This window comes from Pygocentrus nattereri, chromosome 25, assembly GCF_015220715.1.
Source record: "Pygocentrus nattereri isolate fPygNat1 chromosome 25, fPygNat1.pri, whole genome shotgun sequence".
NCBI classification, from domain to species: Eukaryota; Metazoa; Chordata; class Actinopteri; order Characiformes; family Serrasalmidae; genus Pygocentrus; species Pygocentrus nattereri.
The window spans coordinates 11,824,949-11,836,093 of NC_051235.1; the positions used below are offsets into that span (position 1 = coordinate 11,824,949).

Consider the following 11,145-nt stretch of genomic DNA (forward strand, 5'->3'; position numbering starts at 1 on the left):
CATGACAGGAACTGTATTTTCATGAAAACATTTCAGGTATGATTCGGCTCTAGGCACAAGAGAAAGGCAGGTACAGCAAGTCATCACAGCAATGATGTTATTTACAATAACACAAGTCTGCATGTTCAGTTGTGAAAAGCTTACTTAAGGGCAACAACAGGTTCAGAATTTGACGCAGGCCTGCAGTCACATTCATTTTTTAGAATATGACCACACAAGATTCAGGTGAAACAATATCTTACAAAGGTAACAAGAATTAGTCATTTTCTGTTTTGGCATGTGCTAAAGCACACAATTACTAACCATTAGCTGCAGCATTATTACTTGGCACCAGTGGTCAATGGAGTGATATACTTAAGCAAATTGCACACCAGTTTGCACAGAAAATTGCACAAAATGCTTAAAAAGTTTTTTAGTTAAGGTACACACAAATGGCTCTTGTACATCGTTCAAATTCTCGGTGCATCACAATGCACCTCTCAGCATTTTGCCATTACTGTGTTAAATAGCAGCCATATCTGGACCACAGAAACTCTGAGTGGATGTACAAGTACATATAGCTTTAAATTAAAACATAGAGAAAGACAATCTTTTAGTATTTTCGATAAACAAATGCTAACGGTATGTTACCTCAGCTAACATTACGAGCCTAATCTTATTTTCAACCTGGTATTTTTCATCTTAGAGTTTGTGAAGAGGTAGTAAGTTCATACCATACCATTTGAGAAATGACACTGAAAATTTTAAGTGAGGAAAGTTTAAAAATGAACTTGAGCTTGATGTTTATCAGCACTGTTACAGTGACACAAGTGGAATAGCTGTACTTTGTACTGTATCTGCTAAGTGATGCTATGCAAACTTAGGGGATGCTGTGTGGTGTGTCTGGTATGTGACGGTATTTACTGGTTAGACAGCTTCTCATTTAATCAAACAGAACTTTTAAATGAAAATATAAACATCGGAATGCAACATAATTAAATACAAAACAAGTATCCACTATGGTCAGATGCACTTAGAAAGGTAAGGAAAACTGTAATTTCCGAATTCTCCCTCAGTGTAAGTCACAATTTCTGCCAGCTGTCTACGTTTTCCCTATTGTACACAGTATAAACCACAAGAACTAAGCCACTTTTCCCAGCTTGAGAGTAGCTGCGGTTGATACAATCCTTTTACACAACTACACCACTTAGGAGCCTTTACATTTGTTATTTAAAGAAATTCAGCAGTTGTTGATATGTATTATTTACAACCTACAACTCTAATCGCCCTGATAAACCCCCTTTGACTCTTTCTGCAGAGACTGTGGTGCAAACACTGACCTGACTCTCTCAGTTTCACTGGCAGTTTTTAAGGCAGCAAATGGTTCTCTGCGGCTCCAGTCCCAGAAGTGCAGCTCATTGTTGGTGGCAATGAGGAGAAGCTGAGCAGTAGGGTGAAACGCCAGCGATGCAATGGCTACGTTACTCTCTGTAAACCACCTCTCACTGCCTCCCTGACCAGCCAAAAACATACACATAACAGAATAAAGCATCAAAATAATAATCAAAACCCCAAATAGTGTCTGGATGCCAGTGCTGCACAATGTAGACAAAATATCATATTGTGATATTTTATTACTGTGACATTTTATTATAATTACAATATGCCTAGTAATTGTTAAAAAATACAATTCTTAAGCTTTGATATGACAGACTGACCTGCATTTTTTACCAAAATATATTTGTTGGGTACCTTCATTAAACATTAATACACTAGATTTTTTTTTCTGGATGTGAAGGTGGAAAAGTTTGGGAAAAAAGACAGGAGAGACACTATGTCAACATCTAGTCTACGTTACCAGCTGTCATCAAATCTATATTTAAAAAAAAGATCTCATAGTAAAATGCACAGGATTTGGCAAATCTGTGACGTGCATTGTACTTTTGGAAGAAACATGAATGACCCAAAGACCCCTTCTGTCATTAAGTTTATCCCAGGGCGTGGTTGGAGAAAAAGTAAACTAAAGTAACCATTAAGGCTGCTTCTAAAGTAACTAATAAAACAGATTTTGTGCTCTCACCAAAGCAGAGTAACAAAAAAAAAAAAAAGTAATTTTCAGTTGTGTCCAGTAATATACACAGCAAAGAGTACAGCAACTCAACAAGAGAACATAGGCATATCTCATAAAATGCAATGCTGGATGTTACCTCTACAGATCTTTCTCCTTTCTCCTGTAAAGGAGTAATAATTTAAATATATGTTTGATAAATAAACCCCAACCCTAAATAAAGATATATAAAGACTGATTAGTATGAATCTGCAATATTTTTTATAACAAACTGAAGAGAATTTTCATATATATGTTGTTAATAATAAACTAATTTCCAAAGTCTAGCACCAGAGGTGGACAGTATTTAGATTTTTCTGACATTTTAATGAGCCAGGATTTGGTTTCCTGTTGGATGATGTTTGATAAGTCGAAACATCCATAAAAACTAATCAAAAAATGTTCATCAAGATGGTCAAAGTACACATTAAACAACTTTGTAATTTCCAGCTTCCTCCAGTTTGAATAACAAACAATATATTATGAAACGCTATGGGAAGCATCCAGGAATATGATCAGAACTAAAATATATAAAATCCCACAGAACAAGGACATGTATTTTTGTAAAACAGTGGTGTAGAACCCAACTTAAAAAAACGTACGTGCAGGTCCCAGATTCGAACCTCCCCATCTAGGCAGCCTGAGGCAATAAGGCCAGGGATGGTAGGGTGGAAGGTCAGGCACCACGGAGTGCGCCGGTGACCAACAAGAGAGTGCACACACTTTCCCGTTTTCACCTCTGTGATGTAGATGTTGTGGTTGACATGGGTGGAGGCCATAAGGGTCCTGTAAAGAGTAAGACAGTGCTGGATTGACACCTGTGCCTCTCTCAGCCCTGCTTTATAATGCCGCTCTGCTAGGCCTGTCACAGTTATTACAAAATCGACTATTTGCAATTATTTTAGAAGATTGCAATTATCAAAGCTGGCTGCAGTTGTTTTGCAAATAAAAGAAAGCAGTTAGTGCATTCATTGTGAAAAGAAAAAGACATTTTAACTTCTAACTCTAAAAGGTTTAGAGGTAAGCGCTGAGTAATGTTTGTTGATTTGTTAGCTTTGTAATTGTAACATTTTAGCATGTCACTGTCAATTTTCACAACCTGAAGCAATTTTCCATGGCAGGAGTTTGGTTTGGAGCAGGTGATTGCACGGATGTTCTGGTAGTGTAAGATGGGAAACGGTTCAAGTTTTAGCCTTTGAATCAAGCTCCGGAGTGAATGAATATATTCAAACATATTTTATTTTCATGGCTCAAAATGTTCAAGAGTCCTGTGGTGGAGATAGTCAGACAAGTAATTAAACAACTGATTTAACCAACAGCCAATGTGAGAGCTAGGTAAGATTTAAAAAGTGATCAAGGACAAAAAATTCATTAAAAGACTGAGGTTAGATGCGTGATGCTGTCCATTTTCAACATTGGTTAGAATTTTAAAAGTCATGTGGCCCACGCCCAGCTTTAGTATGTGTGTTTGTGTTTTGCACATAGAGCAGCGCTGCTAGAGATTTTAAACAAATCAATGTATCTACTGGGCTAAAGACAGTCTGCAAAGCGAAAATATCCAGCCTACAGCATGCTATGGTCAGGACTGACTATTGATGAAGGACTACAGAATGACTAACACAAACTGTGCAGCAACAGATGTGTTGCAATGCCTATTTTCACATCTATATGCTGGGCTAACAAGGTAGCACTGCTGTGTCTGATCCACTATAGTACCAGGGAAACATAGCCATGCTATGCATGCATAGTTCTGCAGGGGTCCTGACCACTAAAAAAATGGGATGAAGAAATCTTGCATTGAAACAGATGGACTACAATCTGTAATGTGTTACCTTAAAACATATTTTGCAGAAATGTTAAACAGGCCTTAAATACACACAGTGCACAGGGTCAATTTGATGGTGAGAAAACTCAACTCAGGGCCTAGCTACAAAATGCACAAGTAACTGGTGCGAGCAGCTCCTGGTATTATAACAGATTCCTGTCGTCTACCTGTCTCTCTGTGTTGATTTCCTGTGGTCTCTTTTCTCCTTGGGAAATTCCTGCTGTCTGCCTGTCGACCTCAGTTAAACTCCTATTTTCTTTCTGTTACCTTAGTCTGTCTGTCTCTCAATTGCTCTCTTCTGTCTCTTTATCAAGCATCATACATCGGACAGAACTCTGACCTGTCGGGACTGAAGGCCAACAAGAAGGTTGAGCGAGGGCTGTCCGGCAGCTCCACTTTCTGTTAGAGAACAGGAAACATACATCAGACTTACTCACATGACAACACCTAAAAGCTGGGGTATGTGCTTTCAAATTAACTGTGGAACTTCATTCTTACAATCCTAATTCCGAAAAAGTTGGGACAGTATGTTGAATAATAAAAAAAAACAGAAAGCAGTGATTCATAATTTGTGTTTGGCCTGTGTTAAATTAAAAATGTTACAAAAACACAGTATTTGATGGTTTACCTTATAAACTTTGTTTTTCACAAATATACACTCATTCTAAATATGATGTCTGCAACACATTCTGAAACATTTGGCACAGGAGCATGTTTACCACTGTGTTACATCACCTTTTTTTAAACAACATTAGGTAGTCATTTGGTGACCGAAGACACTGACTGATCCAGTTTTGAAAGTGGAATTTTTTTCCATTAGTATGTTATAAAAGTCTTCAGCGGGGCAACTGTGCAGAGGCTATGCTGTCGTATTTTGAGCTTAATAAGACACACGTTTTCAATGGGAGACAGTTATGGACTACAGTCTAGCACCCATAATAAAGTCCATGCAGCCATGGTACTGCAACACGTGCTGAATGTGGCTTTGTGTTGCCATGTTATAATAAGCATGGATGTCCCTGAAAAAGATGGTGTCTAAAAGGCAGCATATCTTGCTCCAAAATGTGTTCAGTCTTAATGGTGCTTTCACAGATGTGCAGGTTTCCCAATAAACACCACCCCCCATGACAGACCCTGCTTGTTTTCCTTTTTTGTTTCTTACAACCCCAATTCTAAAAAAGTTGGGACGTTGTGTAAAATGTAAATAAAGGAAAATAAAAACAGAACGTAATGATTTGCAAATCTCATAGATTATGATAATCTCAGATGTTTAAAGTGATACATTTGACCACTTCATTAAAAATATTAACTCATGTAGAACTTGATGGCAGCAATGCCTGTCAAAAAAGTTGGGACAGGGTCGTGTCTACCATTGTATAGCAACCCCTCTTCTTTTAACAACTGTCTGTAAACTTCTGAGGAGACCAATTGTTGGGGTTTTGGGAGGGGAATGTTCCCATTCTTGTCTGATGTGGGATTCTAGCTACTTAACAGTCCTGGGTCCTTGTATCATGGTGTGCCAAATGTTTTCTATTGGTGAAAGTTCAAAATTGTAGGCAGGCCAGTTCAGCACCTGGACTCTTCTTCAGCGAAGCTACAGTACTGTGTGAAAGTTTTAGCTATCTAAGCAAATTTTTAAACAATTTACCTCAGTAGTGAATTTATCACAATATACATTAGAATAAAGTCATATTCATAATTCAAGTAAACATAAAAACAATAAAAAGTAACAAGAATTTCTTAGGTCCATATTTTTCCTTGACACACACATATATATAAAATGTGTGTGTGTGTTTTGTGTGTGCACATAATGATTAATTAACATTCTATACATTTTGTTTATTCAAATATTAACGCTTTTCTCAGCAAATAAACATGTACTACACAAATAAATAGATTTTGAAAATGTGTCTTGGGTGCCTAAGACTTTCACACAGTACTGTATGCTGTTGTGATGGATACAGGCCTTCCCTAAAAGAGACATTGTCTGGTTGGAAGCAAATGTTGTTCTAAATTGTCTATATACTGTATATACTATATACTATATATTAGGTATTGATGGTGAATTTCCAGATGTGTAAGCTGCCCACGTCATTGGCACCAATGCAACCCCACACCATCAGAGATGCAGGCTTTTGAACTGTTCGCTGACAACAAGCTGCATGATCCCTCTCCTCTTGAGGACACAATGTCCGTGGTTTCCAAAAATAATTTTACATTTTGATTCATCTGACCAGAGAACAGTTTTCCATTTTGCCTCAGTCCATTTTAAATGAGCTTATTTTCTGGAAATGAGCTGGATAGTGTTGATATATGGCTTGTTCTTTGCATGATAGTTTTATTAATTTTCATTAGATACATCACCCTTAGCAAAAACAACACATAGCCAACAAATAATGCAGCCCTGAGTCTCTCTTTTCTAGGAAATAATAGAGTTGGGATGTCTGGATAACATGTGACAAAGGGTCCCTTTTGGAGCACTTCCCATTTGACTGAAGAATGTGGGCAACATGCTACTGCCCCAGATACATATGATCCCTAATTCAATGAAAGAAACAGACTAGGGCTGTCATTCTCAATTATATCGTTAATGTATTCTACAAATTTTAAATATGTATGAAGTAATCAGGGACTAAAATTCAAGAACAGAAATTGCCTCAAACATTCCAGAACACTTTACTGGAAAAAGCCTTTAAAAACACTTTATTAAGAAATAATGGACAATGGGGGAAGTACCCCCCTTAAGAACAATATCCAAGTGCTGTGAAGCTAAACCATTTCTGTGCATGAGTTTAGCACATATAGGTTGATGATGTACAAATGTGGACACAGTTAAAGGAAATGGCAGTAATTTTGCATTTACAGCGCCAAAAAAATCTTTACAGGGCGAGCCCGCCTATTTGGGGTTAGTTCATCTAATTTTTGTCTTGAAAAAATAGTGATTTGTGCTTTTTCTGTTAAGTTGTACACAAAAAGGTATTTATGGAGATGATTTTTTAAAAGTAAATTATAATATTAATCAAATATTAAATTGACATTTCATGTTTTTCTATTTTACCGTTACTATTTAATTTGTGTTTTGTCATTGCTTATTAAAGTACAGTGGATCTTTCATTGGACAAAACTCACAGGCATCATTTTATTTTAAACTGTGATAGTTTTTTGTTGCACTTTAATAATGCTTTTGTAATGGAAAAAAGTCATTTGACATATAAATGACATATTCTTTATACTGTGGTTGACAAATGATGTAAGATTCACAAGGGGGCTTCTTACCCCAAAAAGTTTCTGGGAGAACAATGTCCACAAATGTGGTGATCGAGATCAAATTAGAGAAGAAATTAGAATACAGCCATTCAGTAAATGTGTCAACATTTGATTGTCCCCATCACATGGGGATCAAAAGAGAAATATTGTGGAAGGGGGGCATATTACCCTGAGAGGCTCCATCCCCCAAGCTTTGCAACAATGTGGCAAAAAAATAAATTATATACACACACACACACACACACACATATATACATATTTATATATATATATATATATATATATATGTATATGTATACACACACACACACACACACATATATATATATATATATATATATATATATATATATATATATATATAATGTATGTGTGTGTGTGTATGTGTGTGTGTGTGTGTGTGTGTGTTTGTATCCATCAGGCTGTCTCTTACTGTAAGACAGATCCGTAAGAGAGTTATACGCACTAAACCCTGTTGATTGACAAATAAACATGTTTTGTAATTTATTTTTTTAAACTGAATGATAACATTTAATCTAGCATTTGTAACAGTCATAGAACACTGAATGTCTCAGATGAGCAATAATAGATGCCAGATCATACATGCCACTGAGAGTACCAAATGAATGTGTATGCACATGTACTGTATATGTATGCAGGTTACTTGGTTTTGCCATTTCATGCGGCGTGTCTTTTCTTCTACAAGCTGCTGCAGCAGTCTGTATGAACCAAGACCTGGCACACCTCGCTCTCGACCCGAGAGTATCCGCACCGAGTTCTTCTGCTGCACCTTCATTTTTCCACTTTCTTTCTCCGTTTCTTCCTCACAACAGTTTACAGAACTGCTACTGCAATCGTCACGCCATTAGGGTCTTAGAGAGAGAGAGACTGAGAGAAAAGGAAAGAGGAAAATAGAAAGGAAATGAAAACCTAAGCTTGACTCAAAGTAGGAGCACTTCAACTAAAGCAAACCTGAAGCTCCATGATAGATTTATACTTTTTTGCATTAGTATGTTTTTTGCATTTTTGAACTAAAGTATGTTTTTATTGCAATTCTGCGATTCTTCTTGGAGAAACGCCAGATCACCCAACAAGCGTCTTCACGAGTGCATTTTCTGAATGTCAAAATAAATCAAGCAGAACAAAAACTACATTTTTACAACAGTATCCAACAAAAACAAACATTCAGAACTGATCATTGCTGATTTACATGTTTCACACATCATGTATACAGCATAAATAAATGCTGGAGAACAGGTGTCCCACACAAACCAGACAGTCATTAAGATCTTAATCTTAAAAACAGAACTTCAGACAGATATATAATCCACAGCACAACACTACAGAGGACTAAATTCCCTGGCCCTGAGCAGAAGAGAACAAACACCCAAGCCTTTAATTGTACATGTTATCTCAGACACTGACTGTCTAATTTGACCCACAAAGATTAGAGTGGATTAAACCAATGATCATGGGCAAATATGCTAAAACATAGATACCAAGATATGCACTCTGTATTTGGCAAGGTTATTTCACATGCCTTTGTCGATGGAAAATCAAACATTTTAGTTAACTAAAGCCAACTTACTTGCTTGCTTTAAATAATAACCAGATCAGACAAGGCGAGGAAACGTGCTGCTGTCTTAGCGCTCTTACCGAACCTTATTATGCACCAACTGTTAGGTTGGAGAGCGAGGCAATTACAAACAGGTATATATTTTTGTTGAAGTGGTAACTACACTACATTGTGGTGTCCGTTTGATAGTTCTAACTTACCCCTTTATCAGCTATCTAGCTCAGTCACCAACTGCGTTGTCCAGCGAGGACCTATAAAAAGTTATATCGGACAACTTATAATATTTAATTTGCAATTGTCCGGTATTTAATGCAAAGAAAAAACTCGATATTACTGCGTGAGTTATTACGCAGGTATAACGCACACATCTATAATACTACGATGCGAATCAAGCTGGGTTTTTAATGTGAACGTAACGTAGGTTACCTTAGCTAGGTTAGCTAAGCTACATAATGTGTGTAACATCCTCAGTTTAATGTTAGCAAGTAATAGCAGATTCTTGAAGAGCCCGTTTGCTAAACACACAGTAAGCTCTTTTAGCTAGCTGGGCAGACTTTTCTTCATCACTCAAAAGATGTAAGCTTTCGTACCCACGGTTTTAGTGATGAGGCTGTTGTGTTGACAGCAGACCTGAACTTGTTTAGTGGCATCCACTCCGCAAAGGCCTGATTCGCTAGCCTAGCTAGGTTAAGTGAGCTAGCTTAGCTAGCTAGCTGACACTGCCGATGTGTTGTTTTGCTTGTTTACACAGAGGCAGTCATCTCATTTGTTGATAAGTGTGCTGCATGATGAAATGATACATTCATGTCTACGAATAGCCAATGCTTCTCACATTCACCCATTTGAACAGCGACTGGTTTCTGTAGGTTTAGCGAACATGTTTGTTTACTAGCTTCAACATCTTTTTTTTCCGAAATCTCGTCTACCCAGTAGACAAAACAAGAAGAGCACAGATCTTTGCTAATCGTCCGCCGAGCGCATTGATGAGATAGATTGGTGGGAGGACCTACCTGAGAACTTCCAGTGAACCATCTAGATTTCAGTTGGAATTGATTTTTAGTGAGACATTTTAACGGTCTCTGGCGCTGCTCCACACTCAGTATCCAGGTTCAAATTTTGTAAGTACAGATCTTAAAACTAAAGAGATCTATAACGGTTTACATCTGAACCTTCAGTTAGAAAGTATTTAATAACTTACATAACTCAAGAATGGGCTAACTGGTTCATTTTCCTAAGTACTTTTTGACCACGCACATAATTATTCTGAAAATATTGTGTAAAATAATTTATTTGGTTATTAAATTCCAGAATTAAACGCAAAGATTGCCCCAGTTAACTTTTTTTTTTAATCCTCTGGTCATTGCTAACACAAGTAATGTGAATAGCAGAACTTCTCATGGTGTTGTGTATCGGTGGCAGTAGTTTTGAGATTTAAGTTATACCAACAGTGGCTTTTACCCTGGTAAAAATTACCATTAGAATAATTAGTATTAAAATGCTTTATAGTTGCCATTACAGACCACTAATTTCCTGTAGGACACCTTTAGATGACTGACCACTGACACCTCTAGACCACCGACACCTCTACTATTAGAATCCTTGATGACATGATCCAATTAGGAAAACACAAAATCCCTACTAACACCAGGAACCAACAGAAACCAATTTCTATGATTTTGTCAGCAGGGTAAATAATAACGGCAGTGAGGAAATGGGAAGATCCAGTTAGGGTGTGATTTCCTACAATGATCAAACAAATTAAGAATGAAACATCTGTCATTTGCGAGACCCTTTTTCTACCGTTTGTAGACAACGGTTTTGATCACGAAGACGGCCTGTTGCACATTCACTAATGTGCTGGTCATCATGTATGGACAGAGCCGGTTTATGAGGAGCCTGGCTGCTTCATTTGACCCCCGCTATATAAAAAACTGGACTGCTAATCAGCAGAGGGCGCTCGCGAGTGATTCCTGAATGAATGGGAGTAAATGAAGCCCAACGGCTATTAACGAACAGTTCAAATAGTTTCAAATCACTCATTTCAGAAAGTATAAGGATTTAATTCACCAAAAAAGCAAATAAATACTACCTTTATATTCCCTTTTTTCTACAGCAAACGGGTTTTGTGCAGTAGGAGGCGGGCATTACTGCTAGAGCGTGATGATTGATTGGCGAGCCGAGCAGCTCATTGGCCATTCGCTCTCACTGACGTCATGGATATACAAGAGGTGCTGTTTTAACTCCTATAACTCGAGTGTAAAAGCTCTTAAAATATAACAGCGGTGTTAAAATGCTTTATGATATTCACTTTTCAGGAAATGATTGTATTATTTTACATTAAAAATGTTTAAGTATTTATAAACTATGATTTTGCTCAAATGCTTCCATATC

At 37.3% G+C, this 11,145-nt stretch overlaps 1 protein-coding gene across 5 annotated transcripts in view; it reads right to left on the minus strand.

Annotated features, from left to right (window-relative positions):
- The window catches only part of ambra1a (autophagy/beclin-1 regulator 1a), a 145,505-nt gene extending 135,837 nt beyond the window's left edge, over positions 1 to 9,668 (minus strand). For 3 of the 5 annotated variants that reach the window (XM_017709585.2, XM_017709583.2, XM_017709587.2), the window contains exons 1-5: positions 9,345 to 9,668; positions 7,843 to 8,066; positions 4,252 to 4,310; positions 2,689 to 2,872; positions 1,320 to 1,492 (exon numbers count right to left, since the gene is read on the minus strand). In XM_017709585.2, the coding sequence (XP_017565074.1) occupies positions 1,320 to 1,492; positions 2,689 to 2,872; positions 4,252 to 4,310; positions 7,843 to 7,974 (548 nt within the window). In that variant the 5' untranslated portion in view covers positions 7,975 to 8,066; positions 9,345 to 9,668. Of the gene's footprint in view, positions 1 to 1,319; positions 1,493 to 2,688; positions 2,873 to 4,251; positions 4,311 to 7,842; positions 8,067 to 8,954; positions 9,006 to 9,344 lie in introns of all 5 variants that reach the window. The other 2 variants (XM_037534499.1, XM_017709584.2) reach the window with 2 other exon arrangements.
- Positions 9,669 to 11,145: the final 1,477 nt, after the last annotated feature.